Raw genomic sequence first — 18,518 nt, forward strand, 5'->3', positions numbered from 1 at the left:
TATAGCGCGGCCGATGCGTAAGGACCTTTATCTTCTTCCTTTTCGGTTCTGGCTCGCTAGGAGCAGCTGCAGCTTCTTCTTTTGCAGAGGTTGTGTTTTTTCTCTTCTGCCTTCGAATGGGATAGCAATAGTCAGGGTAGACAAACCCGATTGCATCGAATACCCGATTCAGCCTCTTCTTCTTTCGGCCTCCGAAGGCTGCTGACATTGCAGTGTCTTCGGCCTTCGAATATGCCCCAAGCAGTTCATCACTTAAATTTTCAATACTTTTTAACCAGTCATCATCTGGCTCGACGAATTTATCTCCAAATTTAAAAGTGTACTTCAACCTGATAAGTCCACCTTCGTCGGCTTCTTTTACCGTTTCTTGTGGCATTTCCCATTTCTCCGCAAGTGGTCATACCCTGAAGGCAATATGCTCTTGAACTAAGTCTCTTGTTCCAATGAAAGAGCAGACTGCGCCGAAGGCCCTCTGGCATTCTTCGGCAGTTTCATTCATTTCAACCTTCGGCCTCCGAAGGCCGAAGCTTTGCCAAATAGGGCGCATAATTATACCCTTGATATCTTCCCGTATTGTCAGATCATTCTTCACATAGAACCATTCTGTCATCCAGTCTCCGGGCCATCTCTTCCGAAAGGTTGGCACGGGGCAGCTTGACCCGGACCGAGAAACGAAACTGTAGCAGCCAAAATTGTTGTGATACTGTTCCTTACCCCAAGGTTTTGTTTCATATGATAATTCATGTATATTGCAGAAGCTTTTTACGTCAGGCTTCAGACCTTGGCTTCTCACGGCCCACACGAAGATATTCAGCTTTATAATTGCTTCCGGAGTAAGTTGATGGATATAAATTTCAAACATTTTCAGCACCTCCACAACGAAGCTGCTCAAAGGAAATCGCAGTCCAGCTTTCAAAAAGCTTCGGTACACTACGACTTCATTCTCTTCAGGGTGTGGGCAAGTTTTTTCCCCTTCATCGGCCCTCACAATGGACAAATCCCGGAAATACCTTCCTCTCATGTTGACAAGATGGTTCTCTTTGATAGTTGATTTACCATAAACTGAATGGCTCGGTCGCCAGGGACGATCTTCGGAGTCCTCGCCACCACTGTCCACATCATAGCTGTCACTATCACCAGTATCTTCGGACAAACCTTCCAGAATCTCCTTGGTAATCTTTTCTGTATTGGTCTTTGACATCGCTATAAGAAACCCCAAGTTTTTCTCTTCGTCAAGGCTCAGCTTCATCTCAGCAACAGTCTTTTTATCTTCAGACATCTTCGGAGACGCTAAAAAACTATTTTCAAAGCCGAAGCTTCAAAACCAAAAGCCTAGCAAATGGCAGGGCACAAGAGCTAAAAAATGAGTAAGCAAGAGCAGTTGGCCAGAAAGCGTGTCAAATGAGTTTGCGGTATGCTCGTATTTATACGCCAAGAGCGTTGAAAATTCAAAGACCCCGCTTGTCAGTGATTGTTGCTATTCTAGCAAAGGGAAGGTGTTTTTTCGGACCTTCGGCGTAAAGCCTTCGTTCACGTCGCAATCTAAATTCGTCATTTTAAACAAATTAATATTGCGAGGGGCTACTGTTGGGGACCTTCGGCATCCGAAGGTCCTCAAAAACAGGATTTAACAGCATTTCTGGAAGTATAATGTGTGACCAGGTACCTTCGGACTTAAGTCGGTATCACGGCAGGAGAAGACCAGGACAATACGAAGGTCTTGATACGGCGCCGAAGATGTTAGCAGGAGAGCTTCGGCGTGGTTGCAGAAAATGAAACCGACTTAAGGATGAAAAGGCTATTCAGACCTCGATAGATTACTATAGAATTATTATCAAATGTAAAGGGCATGTATGTAATTTTGTATGGGCTGTGCCCCGTGCCTATAAATAGGTGAACAGTACCCCCGTACTGTTCACGCTGACTGGGCATTCGCTTTTTGCGTCACGCTTGTACTATCATCTCCTTCCGATTGAAGGTACACTTGTAATTCAACAATGTTTTTGTTTATGCCCGATAATAATATATGATTGTTAACATTGTCTTTTATATTCTTTATATTTCATCCTTCGTCGTTATTTAATAAATATATGAAGGTATGCTCTTCATAACCTTCGTCCGCAAGCCATTATATCCTAAGGGAAATAATGCTTCGGAGGGCGAAGGGCTTTAACGATTAATATTTTCTATGTTGCCTTGTTCTTAATTCATAGCACTTGAGAACAAGTCCCCAACACTCGTGCTCCTATTGATCTTATCGCCATCCCACATTCTAGAATAATGAATTTTGATGCTTCTCGTCGTGCTGAACTGATTATAAAGTTGCATGAACAAACTAAAGCAAATATTAAAGCCATGAATGCTAAGTATGAAGAAGCAGGTAGCAAGGGTAGAAAGCATATTACCTTTGAACCTGGTGATTTAGTATGGGTGCATTTAAGAAAAGATAGATTCCCTGATATGCGCAAATCTAAATTACAACCAAGAGCTGTTGGACCCTTCAAAGTGCTTCATAAAATTAATGATAATGCATATAAAGTTCAGTTGCCTACAGATTTTGGGGTTAGTTCCTCTTTTAACATTGCAGATTTAACACCATACTTGGGAGAGAATGACACGTTTGAGTCGAGGACGACTTTGTTGCAAGAAGGGGAGGATGATGAGGACATCACTATCATTGATACAACTATACCAGTGACCACTTCACCATTCGTAGCTAATCAAGGACCAATGACACGAGCCTGTGCACGTAAACTTAATTATCAGGTGAACTCGTTCCTTGCTATTGAAGCTAATTCTTCTTTAAATGAGGTACTAAAGCCTTGCGATGACTTTATTATGCTCAGGTGTTTGGGAGGTGAACCATCTTGGACTGGAGAAGGCAACAAGGCAATAAAGACTGCTGCACCCGAGAGGATTTCGTAACAGCATCAAGTACAAGTTTAAATGGGGCATATCTTCCAACTTCCAAGGTCGTTTAATGCAAATAAATACTTGTTGGAAAGCTCCCTTCGTCTACTTGCTGGTGGATCAAGAATTAATGGGAGACTACACCCGAGGCGTCCATGAACTGCCGAGGGAACTTCATGACTCCACCAGAATTCCTTCTTCCTATTTCTCTATTTAAGCAACTAGCAGCCACCAAAGAACTTGGGTTTTGTTTGATGTAAGTTTAGCCTTTGCTACTTCCTTGTAAACGCGTGTGTCGGCTAGACCACCCGAATACTTGAAACGGGACCCCAACTTTATCAGATCCGTGCATGTTTGCTTGTTATCTTGTTCTTGCTTGTTCTCGATTGCTTGCAGGTTCAAGGCTGTTCTTGGCACGGCAAGAGCAGCAACAACAGGAGCCGGTGTAACTATCGCTAAGGCGCAGCACCCTTGTGGTTGTTGTAGTCGGATAGCACAACGTCGACCTCCACCCCAAATCGTAGTTATCAGGAGACGGTGTACCTGTCGCTCAAGGCGCCACACCATCTTGGTTGTGGTAGTCGGGCAGCCAACGTCGTTCTCCAACAAGTTTTCCACCTCCATCATCTCTCATCGAAAGATCGGGCACCCTTCTACCCTTTGGGTTCATCAGTACCCCTTCATAATATCTTCTCTAGAACAATGCACAACTTTAGCGAGCTTCCATGGAGCCACAACCCCCAAATCATCTAGGATGTGGCAACTGGCAACCTCTAAGAGTAAAAAGAACCATTGACATACAAATTGGCCATCTAATGCCCACTTGATGCATTCTCTCAATGCAACCCACTAGGAACCACTCTCACATGTTATCGGGCGTGTTCTCACGTGAATAGAGGGCCAATACTAAGCACAAGACTTAAGAAACATATTCCAAGATGCTCTTCCTCTTCAAATGGCATATCACCCTTCAATTTATAGAGGAGAGGGAACAACTAGCTGTTACAAAGACTTGTGCAGTCACAGGTGCACCAAACAAGTCTAGTGCACCACCGGATACCGCACTGGACATGCTAATGTCTCTCTAACAGCTACTTTCCAGTGACTATCAACCTAACTATCTGTCGTTTCAGACATCTAGTGCAAACACAGGACAAACCATCGGACACGTCTAGTGAGTTCTAAGCATGCACTTCTACATGCACTCTTTGTGTTTCTAGAACCTTTGTTTGGTCGATCATTTAGGATAAGATTTTGGCGGTTCTTGGGTATTAGTTGACCCGATGTCTGGACCAACTGATATGTAAACATGTCTCCCCCCTTGGTTGATAAAAGGGGGAGCAAAATAATGATTGGAGAGACTATCGAACTAGGAGACCTCCGGGGGAAGCGTCAACCAATTCATATGATCTTAAAGAGTGCAACGTCTAAGGACAGCCATAAAGGTGAGCTAGGGACTGATAGACTAGAACTCTTACTAGACCCATTTCTGAAGGGAGAGCTAGATGGTCATGTGCCCAGTAGCTTCTTAACTTATAATCTTGTTCATATTTGTGTTCATTAATCATCAGTCACAAGAAGATATAGGATACTACACATACTGTGATTCGAACTTTTGTAAATCGTCTACGTGTTAGTACCCTATTGTGCCCAGTTCAAGACACCATCGCTCACCTATGTCCCCACGCTTCCAATATGTCTAATTTTTTAGCACCATAATACCCCAATGTCATACCAATATTCTCTCCATTTTCAATTATACAAAATTGTAAGACTGGTTGAATTTATATATACATTGCTTTTTACTATGTCTACTCCAACTTGCTTGAGACTTAAAAGTCTTTGTTGTTGTATTGCTTTTAGCGTGCATTAAAATGGTGTATATCTACGAATCTAAAAAAGACAAAGCATCTTATAATTTGTAATAGAGGAAGTATGTAACACCCTGTCAAATCTCTGGACCGGCGGTACTCACTACTGACAGCTCTCTAGGATCATATATCGTCCTCATAGACCAACACGAGTCTTTTGTGCGCACTTTGTTTTCACTCATGCGCACCTGAGAAAACTTTCCGGTCGGTCACCCATCCAAAATTGCTCCAAGTCAAATACGTTTAACTTGGAGATTCTTTCGAAATAGGCTTCCGAAAAAGAAGATATACCTTGTTGACATGGATACTCTATTAATTATATTAATCCTTAGATCATGATATCACCATCACAGTGGCCAGGATACCACAAAGTAGATCCTAGTCTATCAACACAATATTGCAATAGAGGAAGTAGATCCTAGTCTGTCAGCACAAATTTGAAGTAAATCGATAGAATCTTTTGAGCAACCTCCCTATCCACTGAGGCTCTTATTCCAAATACCAAGAGTATGAGTTTTAAAAATATTTTTGAACAACAACTAAATGCATGGAGAAACTTATTTTTCCTACCTATTTTAAAAAGGATTGGCTTTTGCTTTGTACTACTCAATATCAAATAACAGCACCAGAAAACCATTGACAACTCTGCTGGTAATTTAGAAGAGATGTACAGAACTTCATATCACACATTCACTCGGTGTTGTTTGGTTACTCACCTCAAAAGCAATGTCAACGCAAATGAATCAGTTCCACAGCCGCAGTGCTACTCATTGCCAGTTTTATTTGGTTCAGTCGCTGGATCGGAACCCAGAATGAGCTAACCAAACAGCCATTTTTTTCACCTCCTTATTGGTATACAAACTGCAATTACTATAGTTCAATTATATAGAGTGAAATTGTATCAGCGCCGCGGCCCTGTCAGCTTCCGACTCCAACTCGATCTAAGCCCGGGTTTAGGACTTTAGGGGAACGGAATCTGGTGTTCTGGGCTCTGGCCGTCTTGTGCTTGGGAGACCTAACTGCTAAGGGGCATATACAACTCACATAAATGCCTCGTATTTTAAGGGATATCAAGTAAGTATAAAAAAACATAAAAGACAGTATCTTGGTAAAATAACGTCCTTAGCACGGTTCTCTAAGTCTAGATAAGGTTTTATCCATACAACCCACATAAATTAGTTGTATAATAAGAGTTTTTAGTGAATAAGATACAAGACTTAAATACATTAGATTGTACTAAGGAGTTTTTTAGATGTATCCAGTGTTTGTAGAATCGTAACGTGGTATCTAGACTGTACATACTCTAAGGCCTTGTTCGTTTGTGCCGGATTGCATCCAGAATCGTTCCAGCTAATCAAAGTTATATAAATTAGAGAAGCAATCAGGTTAGGAATCGTTCCGACCCACCAATCCGTAACAATCGAACGACGCCTAAGCAAAGCTCTTAGGCCAAATCTACATGCATTGAATGCATGAGAATTTAGGTGAATACTACTATACTAGAGTTTCAATGCATGTGGTTACTGCACTGGAATAATAAAAATATAAAATCATACACGACTACACGAAACATAAAATAGCTAGGAAAGAAAAAAAAACATGAATATCCGACGCATTTCACCTTTTATGCTTCTACAACTGTACTCCTACAGAGCACAAATTGCATGACATTTGGCGAGAAAGTATTGTAACTGACATGACAGTAATTTTAATCAGCAAACCTCTGAAATTAACTCATGATCAGGACTAGTCCTCTCCAGCTGCAAGCCCAGGCCATCGACGACGTTGTAAATCTCAGCTGACCTCGGGTGATACGTATCCTGTACCAGGAACCTGTGCACCTCACCGTCTAGCTCGATCCAGCTGTAGGCGGACAGCTTCTGCAAGTTCTTGCTCCTCATCAGGTCTCTGATCTCCCTCACATCGCCCCAGAGCCCTGCGTCAGCGTAGATGTTGGAGAGGAGAACGTAGATCGACGAGCTATTGGGCTCCAGTACTACAAGCTTGCCCGCGGCGAGCTTGGCAAGCTCGACGTCCGCGTGGGCTCTGCAGGCGCTGAGCAGCGTGGTCCAGATCACCGCGTTTGGCTCGACTTCCATGTCGCAGATGAACTTGTAGGCTTCCCACAGCCTGCCAGACTTGCAGAGGAGGTCCACTATGCAAGCGCAGTGCTCAACTTGAGGAGAGGCATGCTGCTTGTTCTTCTTCATCTCTTGGAAGAATGCCATGCCTTTGTCTACCAAGCCAGCATGGGTACACGCTGTCAACAGCGCGAGAAAGGTGATCTCGTTGGGCTGAACCCCATCTCCTACCATTTCCCCGTACAAGGCGATTGCATCTTCTGCAAAGCCGTTCAGTGCAAGGCCTCTGATCATGGAGTTCCAAGCAATAACCACCTTCTGTTCCATCCGGTGGAAGACATCGCGAGCTCTGGCAACATGCCCGCACTTGGTGTACATATCAATCAGAGCAGATCCAAGGTAGCTGGTAAGTGGCAGTGTCTGACTCTCGATGTAGCTCCCGATCTGTTCCCCAAGTTCATCAGAACCCAGCTGTGCACATGCAGACAACACACCAACGAGAGTAACCTCATTTGGCTTGCAATTGGTCGCCTTCATCCTCTCGAACAGCTCAAGAGATTCATGTGGTCTCCCATTGTGTGAATAACCAGCAATCATGGTGCTCCATGCTACAACATCCCTTCGTGGCATCCGATCGAACTCGCGACGTGCCTCGTCGATAGCACGGCACTTGACGTACATCTCCATCAGAGCGGTGTGGACTATCACGTTCTGCAAGTCTTCCTCGCTAACCCACGCCTTTGCCCGCCTTCCAGTCTCAAGATCACCGGTTTTGGCGCAGATGGAGAACACCGTCGTGATAGTGATAGCATTCGGACTTGCACCCTCGCGCAACATCTGATCAAACAATGTCAATGCTTCCTGGAACTCTCCGCCATGTGCATAGCAAGCAATCATCGAATTCCATGAAGCAGACGTCTTTCTCGGCATACTGTCGAAAAGCCTCCTTGCCTCCTCCACATCCCCTGATCTGGAATACCCAGTGATCAAGCAGTTCATCGGTATCGGATCCTTGATCGGCATTTCCTCGAAGGCCATCACAGCTGAGTCCATGTTGCCATTCTTGGCGTAGAAATCGACCAGAGCAGTCTGCACGAACACATCTCCTAGCATCCCACGCACAAGGGCATGACAATGCGTCTGGGTGCCCTGGCAGGACGCTGCCGACAGCGCACAGGACTTTAGGACAAGCGGGATGCAGCCCGACGGAATGGCGCCACCCCTGCGGTGTAGCGAGGAGACGGCCTCGATGAGCTCCTGGTGCAGCGAGAGCTTTGAGAGAACGGAGACGAAAGCGCAGCACAGGGCGGCTGTCGGGCGGGGCACCGCGTCGAACAGGTGGCGTGCGGCGCGGTAGGTGGACGCGTCGGACAGGAGGGCGTGCAGCGGTTGGGTCTTGAGGAGGCGCGTGAGGTGAGCGGGCAGGTGGGGCTCCATCGGCGAAGGTGGGCGGGGTGCCGTGCGAAGTTTGGGTGATCGGCGGCGGGGATGGTCGACGCCTCGATGGGGTGTGCCGGCAAGGCATGTCGCGGTGCCAAAGGCGTAGGGTGGGTGGCTCACGGTCACGGGCCAAATGCCAGGCGGGCTGTTGTGCCCGTCGCGCCGGCGAGGCGCCGACGTGCGTTAAGCAGATTGCTGCTTGCAGTTGCTTAGAACAGGCAGGGAGGCGCGGCGCACGGGCGCACAGCAGGCAGGGGCCAGCAGCCGGCAAATCTCTAGGCTACCTTGTGCCAATGTACCTTGTCTTCTATGACAGTGAGATATATTTTTTTTAAAAAAAAAGAACACACCAACATACGGCTTCGTCAAAATAACCATCAAGCTGTACAGCAGTTTAAACTTTGCAAAAACATCTGACCAAATCACTATACACTCATAACCTTCACTAAATTTATCATCAAATATAAATCCAATCCAATAAATAATAACCTCCAATAACCCATCAAACAAATTACCCAGACTTAATACAACATCAAGACCTCCACTAAATGTAAATCCAATAAATAATATTATTTACATCATCACTTATCACTCCCCCTCTCATTCCCCGTGATCCTGCCTCCCCACTCCCTCCCCACCCGCGTCGTTGTCTTCATCATCAACCTTTTCCCGCGTGCCACCGTCATCGTCAACCCCTCCTCTCCCTAAAATCATAGTGTTAGCACGCGTATATGCTAGTGTTGTTAAATTATTAAGGAAAGGCAAGACACCGAAATAAACATGGCTAGAATTTACTCGTCCACAATAAGATTGGTTTCCATAGAAAATAATCTTGTTATTTACCTATTTCACTATGCTATTTTTTTGTTGCTGATTTGTTTTATCATCCGGTAAAGGGAAATATTTTATTGATACTATACTCATGTCAGGTTTAGTTATACATACTACATGTTATATAGCACTGGCTCCATGCCAGTTTGTGATACACAACAGGGCCTGGTTGAATGCCGATTATAATGCCGATTATATGCGGGAAACCAAACAAACCATTAGAACTGTTATCTGGGGATGTGTTGTGCCACTGCCGTGTGTCTACTATTGAGCTCTTGCATTAGATTTTCTTGAGTTTATTTAGCCTATTCGATCTTGCTGCTCATAGGTGTAGGTACCCGAAAGCATTTTATACCATCCATTAGAAATAAGGTCTATTTTCGTTGTGAAGCAGGCGAGTATGTTGTATTGTCACGCATTGGTCTCTATGTGTAAACTTGTCGAGAGATGGAATCCAGAAAAGTTAAGTATAAAGAATGTAGAGAACAAAGGGGAGATTGTTGGGTGTGTCCTCTACAGCCGGTCAATAGAGACCGGATTGAGCTTAACCCAACTATCGTTTCTTTTAATCGAGCCATTGATCGAGAGGGCCCACGCTAACCTTGGTTGGAGCCCCCAGACACACGACACTATATATAGGACTAAGGGGTCGCAGGAAAGACTAATGTTAGTACCTCGCCCCAAAACTCTAGTCCCCAGAGACCTCCATCGCCTAAGTGTCGGAGTGTCTGGAAATGCTACAACCTACAATAGCTCGGATTCGATGCATGTTGTTTCTTTGCAGGGCAACATTATGAAGACGGCAACTGCAACTCTCCAACAACAACAAAGGTATGTTTTCCTATTCCTCTTAGTACATCAGATATACTCGTCATTAAGATTATACTTCCAATTACGGATTGGTTTTCTAGGGACTTAGGAATCGATTCTAGACAGTATAGATTCTAACAATCTAATGTTGGTGGCTCTGATGATTTTGTCCACGCTTGCCGTCGTCCTAGCCAGATAGCGCTGCTCACGAAAATTCTCGGCGCTGGCCGCTGTAAATACTGAGAAAATGCAGTTTTTTTAGTTTGAAAACTTCACTCTACGCCCTCTCTTCTTTTCTATCTAAACTAAGGTTTTGCATATCTATATATTTTTTATTTTTTTTAAAAAAACAGCAGTTTCTTAGACTGACCGCAGCGGTCGACCCTACCGCTCCCCCTCCCCTTCCATGTCGGCTGTAGGGGGCACCCTATGGCCGCAGCGGTGCCCCCTACAGCGCCCTCTACGTGTCGGTCCCCTTCTCTCTCCCCTCAGATCTAGCGTGTCACTGTTCATCACCCTAAACACTGTGCTGTGGGTCCACGAGTAATTGTTAGTAGATAAAAAAATTGATAGTTGGTATATAAAATGATATTTTATAGTGGTAGTGGGGTATAGGGGGAGTATTTAGGGGGAACCGATGCGGGAGACGAAAAAATAGAGGAGAAAATAGGGGGAAAAAGTGATATAGGGGGAAAAATTTAGGGGTAACGGTTGCGGATAGCCTTAGACTATCTGCAGCGCTCCCCCCTTCGCACCCCCTCCCCTATCACTGTGCACGCTATAGGGGGTACTGTTCACCCCTTACCGCCGCAGCGGTCGCCGCTATCCGCCTCCCCTCGCCGCCGCCCTCTTCTCTCTCACGCCAGATGCAGGGCGTCACTGTGCACTCCCCCTCCACTTCTTCGCGTGGAAGAATCCGCCCGCGGCACGGACCGGAAGCTTCGCGGTCGTCTTCTCTCCTGTTCGAGGCGACTGCGTTTCGGCGATTCGCGACGAGGCGACGGCGATTCGGGCGCGCTAGGGAGCCGGTCCGCGTCGGAGCTGTGGACGACGAAGCCGAGGTGGTCAGCAAGGTGCTCCGTTCAAGACCGAAGACGAAGAGGGCGCAAATCCGGCTCCCTCCAGGTTCGTCGCCACTGCTTGGTTGCTTTCACCGTCCGACCATCGACTCCAGCATCGGATCCCCAATCCAGCAGTTCGAATCGTCTTATTACCGCCCAAATCTTCGGATCTTGAGGTACGCCCTTGGACCCGTAATGATTATGTTACTCTTCCGCACATCTTTCAACATCTTTTTAATACGGCAATCCAGTTATCCTTTGAACCGTAAGATATTTCATCCGCAAACAACCGATGAATCCCCAGTTCACTCATTTCCGCGGATCTGGTCTGCCTATTAGGGTTTCACACTTCTAAGGTACTGACCCGGTTAATGTATTTCAAACTTGGTCCAACTAATTTTGGTTGTGCTTACAATTCGGGCGTCAGGTTTTTCACCTGCCATAAATTTGTAATCCCTAAACTACGAAGTTGCTTGCATACTGGCTTCAACTCTAGTCGTCTCCAATTAATTTAGGATGACCACTGTCCACAACAACAGGTCATTTTATAAAATGTAGTAGAGTGATAATAGTTGGGTGCCCAACAATGTGTTAATTCAACCAACTCAGTGTAATGTTCATTGTTTATTATGCGTTCCAAAACTCTCATTGACATAATCAGAGGGGGCATTACTTCTGAACTTAGTATGCCTCAAGTTCAACCGACATCTCCTTCGACCCCTCCAACAGATACTGAACCATCTGTCGACGAAGAGGAGTTCTACTGCCCGGATGTGAGTGACGAGTGGTACTTCAGCGACTCAGATAGGTCAACTCGTAATAGCTACTGGAATATTTATTAGTTGACTGTACTGGAGATGTACAAGCAGGATTTGCTTTTGAACAACCCACTAGTGGGGTTCTCGTAGTTGTCATGTTGTCGAACTAGTCGTGTCATGTATGTCTAATTCTCCATGCTACCTCGTCCGCTTAAGTTAGTATGATGTCCAGAACGTTGTCGTCTGCGAACTGTGATGACTCTTAAATGTTCTGATGCTAGTCCTTAATAAGTTGATGAAATTATGGTTCTATTATTTGAGTGTCTTTATATGCTTTGTCTTAAGTTTAACGTACCTCGATTTGTCGATTGGCTACAATGTGTTTCAAAAGACTAAATGTGTGCCATCTCCACATATCCTAGCATGGACCCTGCCAGCAATGCGACATCGTCGCAGGCGATGTCGAATCCGTCAAATGCCCAGCAATTTCCTCCACCACCACCCTTATGGCCAACAGGTTACATGCAGCAGAATCCAGTCGATTGCAACATGATGGGAAACATTAATTTTCCTAGTCCTGGTCAAGGTCCAACTACAATGTGGGCGCCAATTCAGGCAGGGAACACTAGTTCCCAATCAACCATGATCCCTGCTTCCCAATCTGCACTATATTGGAATCACTACATGAATTTTGTGAGGAACCCTCTTGGCTCGGTGGGAATGAGTCCATACACGGATTCATATCCACCTTCACTATCAAGTACACCGTTGCAGGGTTCTAATACTATACCACAAATGCCTGTAAACTTGGAGTCAGATGCTGAACACAGTGTTCAGGACATCAATAGTCCTGAGAAAAATGCACCTCCAGTTCAAAAACAAAAGAAATCTAAGGAACAAAACTTTACAGCCCCAGAAGACAGACTCCTTTGTACTACTTGGTTGCAAATAAGTAGTGACCCCATTGTGAATACTGGGCAAAGGAGGGAGGGTCTCTGGGCCAGAATTGAAAAAAGGTACAATGAACAAAGGGGGGAATTTCCTTGTCGACTTAACAGAGCACTCAGTAGCCGATGGGACAAGATAAGGGCTGATGTCAGTAAATTCTCTGGATACTACGCGAGAGTTCTACGAGAAAAACAAAGTGGTCTAAGTGATGACGATAAGGTACGACTAATGAAACGATGATTATATCAACTACATATGTCTCTGCTGCAACTAATTGTACAATGAATTCGAACTTTGCAGACATCGAAGGCAGCCACATTGTTCGCTCGTGAGGAGGGCAAACCATTTCATTATATGCACTGCTGGCATCAACTGAAGGGGGAACCCAAATGGGAGAGCATATGTCAAGGACACTCTTTTAGAGGATTACATGCAAGATCAATACCTTCGTCGGGGTGTCCATCAGTGCAAACACCGGAGACTGACAGTGGATCCGCTGGACTCTCAGGAAAAAGGCCCCGTGGCCGTGATTTCAGTAAAGCTGAGAGAAAGAAAGCTGGTTCATCTTCGTCCCCGGAGTACTTAAGCCGATTACAAGAAATTACTGAGAAACAAATACAGAGGTCCATTGAAAAGGGGGAAAAAAAAGAAAAGACCACTGAAGAAGATAGGGAGATACAAAAGAAGAGATTGGACTTGGAAGCCCAAAAGTTAAGCATAAGACAAAGGGAACTCAAACTAGAAGAACTCAAATCAGCAGAACAACGTTTGCAGATGCTGTTGTCGACAAACGAAGAAGATGTAGATCCTGAAGTTTGGGTTGTCATGAAGGAACAGAAAAAAAAATTGCAGCAGTTCATATTTACTTTTGAGCAATGATGAAAGGTTGTGTACGCTGTGCGCCTGTGCTATTCACACTTGTTGAGACAATTTTAGGTTACTTCGTTTACGAATTTGTAATATGCGGAACCGTATTTGTTTGGTCGAACCACTGTATCTTAAGTTGTTTGCTGTTGTATTAGACAATAATGAGCTTGGATGTCATAAATGTTTGAACAATATTATTGACAATCGAATGGTATGTTATAAATTGTTCAAGAAAACATGATTTCTTATGTTCCGTTGTGTGTGGTACAATAAAACTTAGTATGTGAACTAAAATGTACAAGGCTGTTTGGCAAATTTGCGAAACGTAGCTTATTTATTCGAATACAAACTTAGACGAGAACACATAACAAGTAGTGATAGTAAGTACGAACTCAGCTGCTACGACACTCAAGTATTACATACTTCCACGGCGACTCCATAAGTGCTCGACAAGATCATTTTGAAGGGAGCACGATCTATCTTGGCGACGTAGATCGAAGTGGTTAATAACCCATTCGACACGTCCTTCCGCTATTATTGTAATATTTTATTATGTACTAAGTATGTCTTAATTAAGAGTAATAATTTAAAAAAATTTGTGAACCAAGTTTCATGTAGTAATGACAACGTGTTGAAAAAAGAAATAAAAATGAAAAAACAAGTTAGTTATGTTAGTTGTAGGGAAATGTATATTTAATGAGTAGAGGGATATGTAGGGGAATATTTAGGGGGAACGGTTGCGGAACGAGTAAATTTAGGGGAGGGAATCTTGCTGACGTGGCTGCATAGTAAGATTTAGGGGGAAAAATATAGGGGGAACGGCTGCGGATAGTCTTAGTACAAACGGTAAGCTTGAACACTACAGCATCTATTGGGGTCGTCCCTGATGAAGGCCTGAACAACCGATTGAGGTGAATCTGGTCTAAATCTTCAGAGGATACGCCCAACTTGTTAACGCAGATCACGCGTTGGGTAAAGTACGGAGGTCGTCCATACCAGCAGATTCGGATGACGAGCAAGTTGACAACTGATCGCATGGAGGATGAAGCTGCCAGGTTTGGGCTGGGCCGCAGATGGGCACGGGTGGAGAGATGGCCTAGAGACTGTGGCTCCGGACGTCCGCTCTGCAGGATGGGCCGCCGCTGATGAAATGTAGGCCCGAAACGGGTCCATGGGCCTGGGCTGGCACTTTCGGTGGTCCTGGCAGTAAAATATACGTACTCCTCCGCCAAACCAAACATGCCTGATGCCATGAAAAGTCCGTCCGCGCAGTCTGAAACCACAGGATACATGCCGAAACAGAGTCCGGCCCGAGGCCCGGCCGGCCGTCGAGCGAGAAAAGAGTCAGACCACCGCTTTACGACGCCTTTACCCAGAGCAATACAATGATTGCCTCCATGATGGTGGTGGTGGATGAACTACGCCTGCATGCGTATCCGGTATCCACCCAGCGACAGCCTGGGTGTGTGTGTGCTGCTGCTGCTCCTCCATGGATGGACTGCGAGCGGTGCTCTGCAGCAGGCTATAATGGCCGGGTGCCCGTCCATCGTCAAGAACAATGGAGCGAAAGATGACGGAGGCAGGCACGGAGAGTGAGAGATCTGGGGGCTGTTTGATTCGTGGCTAAATGTCATACTTTGTCTAAGGTTAGCCGTTTGAATTGAAAAAACTAACCTTAGGCAGAAAAGTTAGGCAAAGTGTGGCAAGTTAGACGTCAAACCAAACAAGCCTCTGGTCTCTCTATCTGGGGCGAGGCCGGCTTCGTCGGTGTCCCGATGGAGATAGCTGTATCGATCCATCGGCTGGACGACGATCTAGCCTGCCTCACGATCCTAACCAATTAGATCTTGTTTGGGTAAAAAGGGATTAAAGTGTATTTTAGGAATTGAAACAAAAATTAGTCATATTACACTTCAATACAACTTATACCACCTCAATCCACTCCAATCCAAGATTACCCAAACAAACTCTTAGGCCTTGTTCGATTAATCCCATTACCCATGAATTGGATAGAATTGAAAAAAATTAATAAGAAGTTTGACTTACTTGGGATATAAATTCACCCAATCTCACTCAATCTACATGGATTGAAAGCTAACCGATCAAGCTCTTAATGAGTTTTTCAATCTCATCTAGTCCACATGAATAACCCAATAAGGTCTAAAGTATATTATTCACGAGGTCGGTCCCAACCCCAAACGCAATTCTCAAACACTGAGCATATGCATGCCCGTTTTGCGTCCGAGGCGAATTCAATAAGCATCATTAATTGCCTCCGACTCCGACATTACTAGCAGCAACAAGGGTGTCTGCTCCAAGGTCTAGCTATTTCGCTAGCTAGATTCGTTCTCTTTTTTATGTGGATAGAAAATATGGAGAAAATAAAAATAGCTAGCAACGACGCCGAGCAAATAGATAGAAGATTTCATGTATTCCAAAAAACTGAGTATATTACATGTAGGATCAAATGCTAATGGTGCAATAAATTACTGTTTTTATTCTTCTTTCAGCTCTACATCAACTAGCTATTTGATACAATTATTGTGGATGCGAGCTTACATGTAGGTCTGCCGCTCGCTTTCCGCGAAGGCTGGGGAACATGTGCCATGCATGCATGCTATGATGCCGGGCGTGAGGAGCGGCGTTGGCACTGTCGAACCAAAAAATCAGGTGCTGCTGCCATGCCGCAGACCCGCAGTCCTGCACCGCACGTAGGTAGGAAGGACTGTACGTGCGTTTTTTTCAAGTCGCTTTGTGGTACGTAGAACTGATCGAAAAAAAAAATCAATAAACAAGGAATAGAATGGCTATGTCGCATCATACTGGGAAACCAAACACTATCTAATGCCCCATTTAGTTTCTAGTCATCTAACTAAACTTTAGTTAGTCATTAGAGTACTACGTTTGTTTTTAGTGACTAAACCTAACTAAAAAATATTAATTGGTGCGATTAATGATTGCATTATCTCTATTAATTAGTGGATGTCTGTTGCACTAAGAAAGATGAGAGGACAAATGAGGTAAAATTTCTACTTAAGTCCCTTTTAGTCATCCTTTAGTGACTAAAGAATTTAAATTTAGTCACCTCATTTTAGTTACGGTATTTGCTTTTTTAAGGACTAAAATGACTAAAAGTTAGTCACTAAACTTTAGTCATTCCAAACCAAACCAAACCTAAAAAGAGACTTATTTATTTATTTTATGTGTATGACACCGTCAACCCAAGCTAGCAATGGTCCACCTCCATCCCCCTTGCACTTTGGTTATTATCAACCGGAGGAGCAGCAACAGCACGAGCAGTTAGATGATCGATTGCGTCGTCGCCCCACTGACAGATCAATCGCTCGCCCGGCCGGCTGTCCCGTACCAAAAAAGTTGCCACAACAACCAAAAAAGGAGCATGGACCGTGGATTGGACCGTTCGGTCCAGGGAGGAACGATCTACACGGACTGTTTATTAATTCATCGGCACATTGCTGCTACTACGAGCTGCTCATGTATGCGCTGTTGCTTACTCGCTATATCAGTCAGTCTTCTGCATGCCCTCTCAACATTGTTTAAGCTGTACTGATTAAGGGCCTGTTTAGATCCACCTAATTTTTTTAAAAAAAATTATTTTATAGAAACTGAGCTGGTTTCGAACATATCAGTTTATGCCACAGATTATAGAAATTTGATTCACATGTTTCTTTTAAAAATCAAGAAGCCAGCCTCTTCTATCTTAAAAAAAATAAAAAATGGTTTTGTAAAAATTGGATTGCTAATTTCAAACAATACCTAGATCTAGTGGTTTCTAATAATTCAAGTGATGATGCCCCCATCGCCATCACCATCGGAGTATATCATCATGCACGCTTCACCTTGGGGCGGGTGGTGGTGATAGCGATCACGTCAGACAGGTTTGGCAAAAGCACATGCCGCTGCCGCTGCCGCTGCGCCCAGAAACTCGCGGCACGGTCGCGAACAAGGGTTTAGTTGGCCCGTACCGTACAATGGTTTATTTATTTTTTGTTTAATAGTTATAATTGTTTGTATGCTCGTATGTCCTCTCCTCCCTCGACGGCGACGAGGCGGTCGCCAGGTTTGGCGATGTCAGTCGCGAGGCCGACAGCGATGTTCGCATGCAGGTCGGCCAGTTGCTACACTAGCTGAAAACACGAGTACACGTAGTTGCGTGGCATCGGCAGGACGGCAGGCCTGTACCGGAGGGGTGGAGTGGTTGGTTGGGTTTGGTTGCCAGCGGTAGCCGCCGCGCCCCACCGAGGAAAAGGGGGAATGCACGGTGAGCAGAACCACGCGAGCGAGCACGTGCTGTCCAACGACTCACGACTGGTCCGCGGCGCACGGGCGGGCGCAGGGTACCGCTACCACACGAATGGTTGGTTGGGATGCTTTTTGCTTGGTTCGACTTCGCTCTCGCTGTGTGCAGTGTGCAGCTGCAGACTAGTACTACGCGCCACCACGGAGTCAGGGACGGGACTGCTGCGGGGAGTACCTGTAACAGTGACAGCATTATGGGAGTACTCGGCTACTCGCCAAAAAAAAAAGAGAGTGGTACTATAGGGTTTTTTATACGATCAAATCCCATTAACTTTAGCTATATTTATTAAAAAAACACCAGCAACGTTTACATCTCTAAACAAATATACTACAAAAATATATCTAAAGACTTTTCTCCCCCCCCCATCTCTCTCTACATGATAAAAAACTACGCCATGTGATGGGGGTAAATGAAAAAAATATAGATGACCTTTCGTGAAGAGTCTGTCTCTCCACGATCCTCCATACATATTGTCTCTTAGATTTATTTATGATTTAAAGATTTAGTGTTGTATCATGCAATCTCTTATCTGTCTATTACACTTGAAAAAACTGATCTAAAGTCTCTGAGTTGTACAAGCCTTCGGTCCGCCATAGCCAACCATGTCTAGTGAAGGCTGA

At 44.8% G+C, this 18,518-nt stretch overlaps 2 protein-coding genes across 2 annotated transcripts; one reads left to right on the forward strand and one right to left on the reverse strand.

Annotated features, from left to right (window-relative positions):
• Positions 1-6,133: 6,133 nt before the first annotated feature.
• Positions 6,134-8,595, reverse strand: LOC100279357 (CRR4). Its single transcript, NM_001152374.1, has one exon. The coding sequence runs from the start codon at positions 8,297-8,299 to the stop codon at positions 6,494-6,496; it is 1,806 nt and encodes a 601-aa protein (NP_001145846.1). The 5' UTR covers positions 8,300-8,595; the 3' UTR covers positions 6,134-6,493.
• Positions 8,596-11,933: 3,338 nt separating this feature from the next.
• On the forward strand, positions 11,934-14,089 carry LOC109945298 (glutathione S-transferase T3-like). Its single transcript, XM_020551141.2, has 2 exons — positions 11,934-12,929; positions 13,011-14,089. The coding sequence occupies exons 1-2, from the start codon at positions 12,159-12,161 to the stop codon at positions 13,587-13,589; spliced, it is 1,350 nt and encodes a 449-aa protein (XP_020406730.1). The 5' UTR covers positions 11,934-12,158; the 3' UTR covers positions 13,590-14,089.
• The last annotated feature ends 4,429 nt before the right edge of the window (positions 14,090-18,518 follow it).

The sequence above is a fragment of the Zea mays genome, chromosome 3, assembly GCF_902167145.1.
Source record: "Zea mays cultivar B73 chromosome 3, Zm-B73-REFERENCE-NAM-5.0, whole genome shotgun sequence".
Classification (NCBI taxonomy): domain Eukaryota; kingdom Viridiplantae; phylum Streptophyta; class Magnoliopsida; order Poales; family Poaceae; genus Zea; species Zea mays.

What these genes read in the sequence shown, in the direction of transcription:
- LOC109945298 (XM_020551141.2), top strand. Translation starts at nt 12,159, where the DNA reads ATGTGTGCCATCTCCACATATCCTAGCATGGACCCTGCCAGCAATGCG. An exon ending in GTCTAAGTGATGACGATAAG is followed by an intron (nt 12,930 to 13,010) that starts GTACGACTAATG and finishes CGAACTTTGCAG; the next exon opens with ACATCGAAGGCAGCCACATT.
- LOC100279357 (NM_001152374.1), bottom strand. Translation starts at nt 8,299, where the DNA reads ATGGAGCCCCACCTGCCCGCTCACCTCACGCGCCTCCTCAAGACCCAA.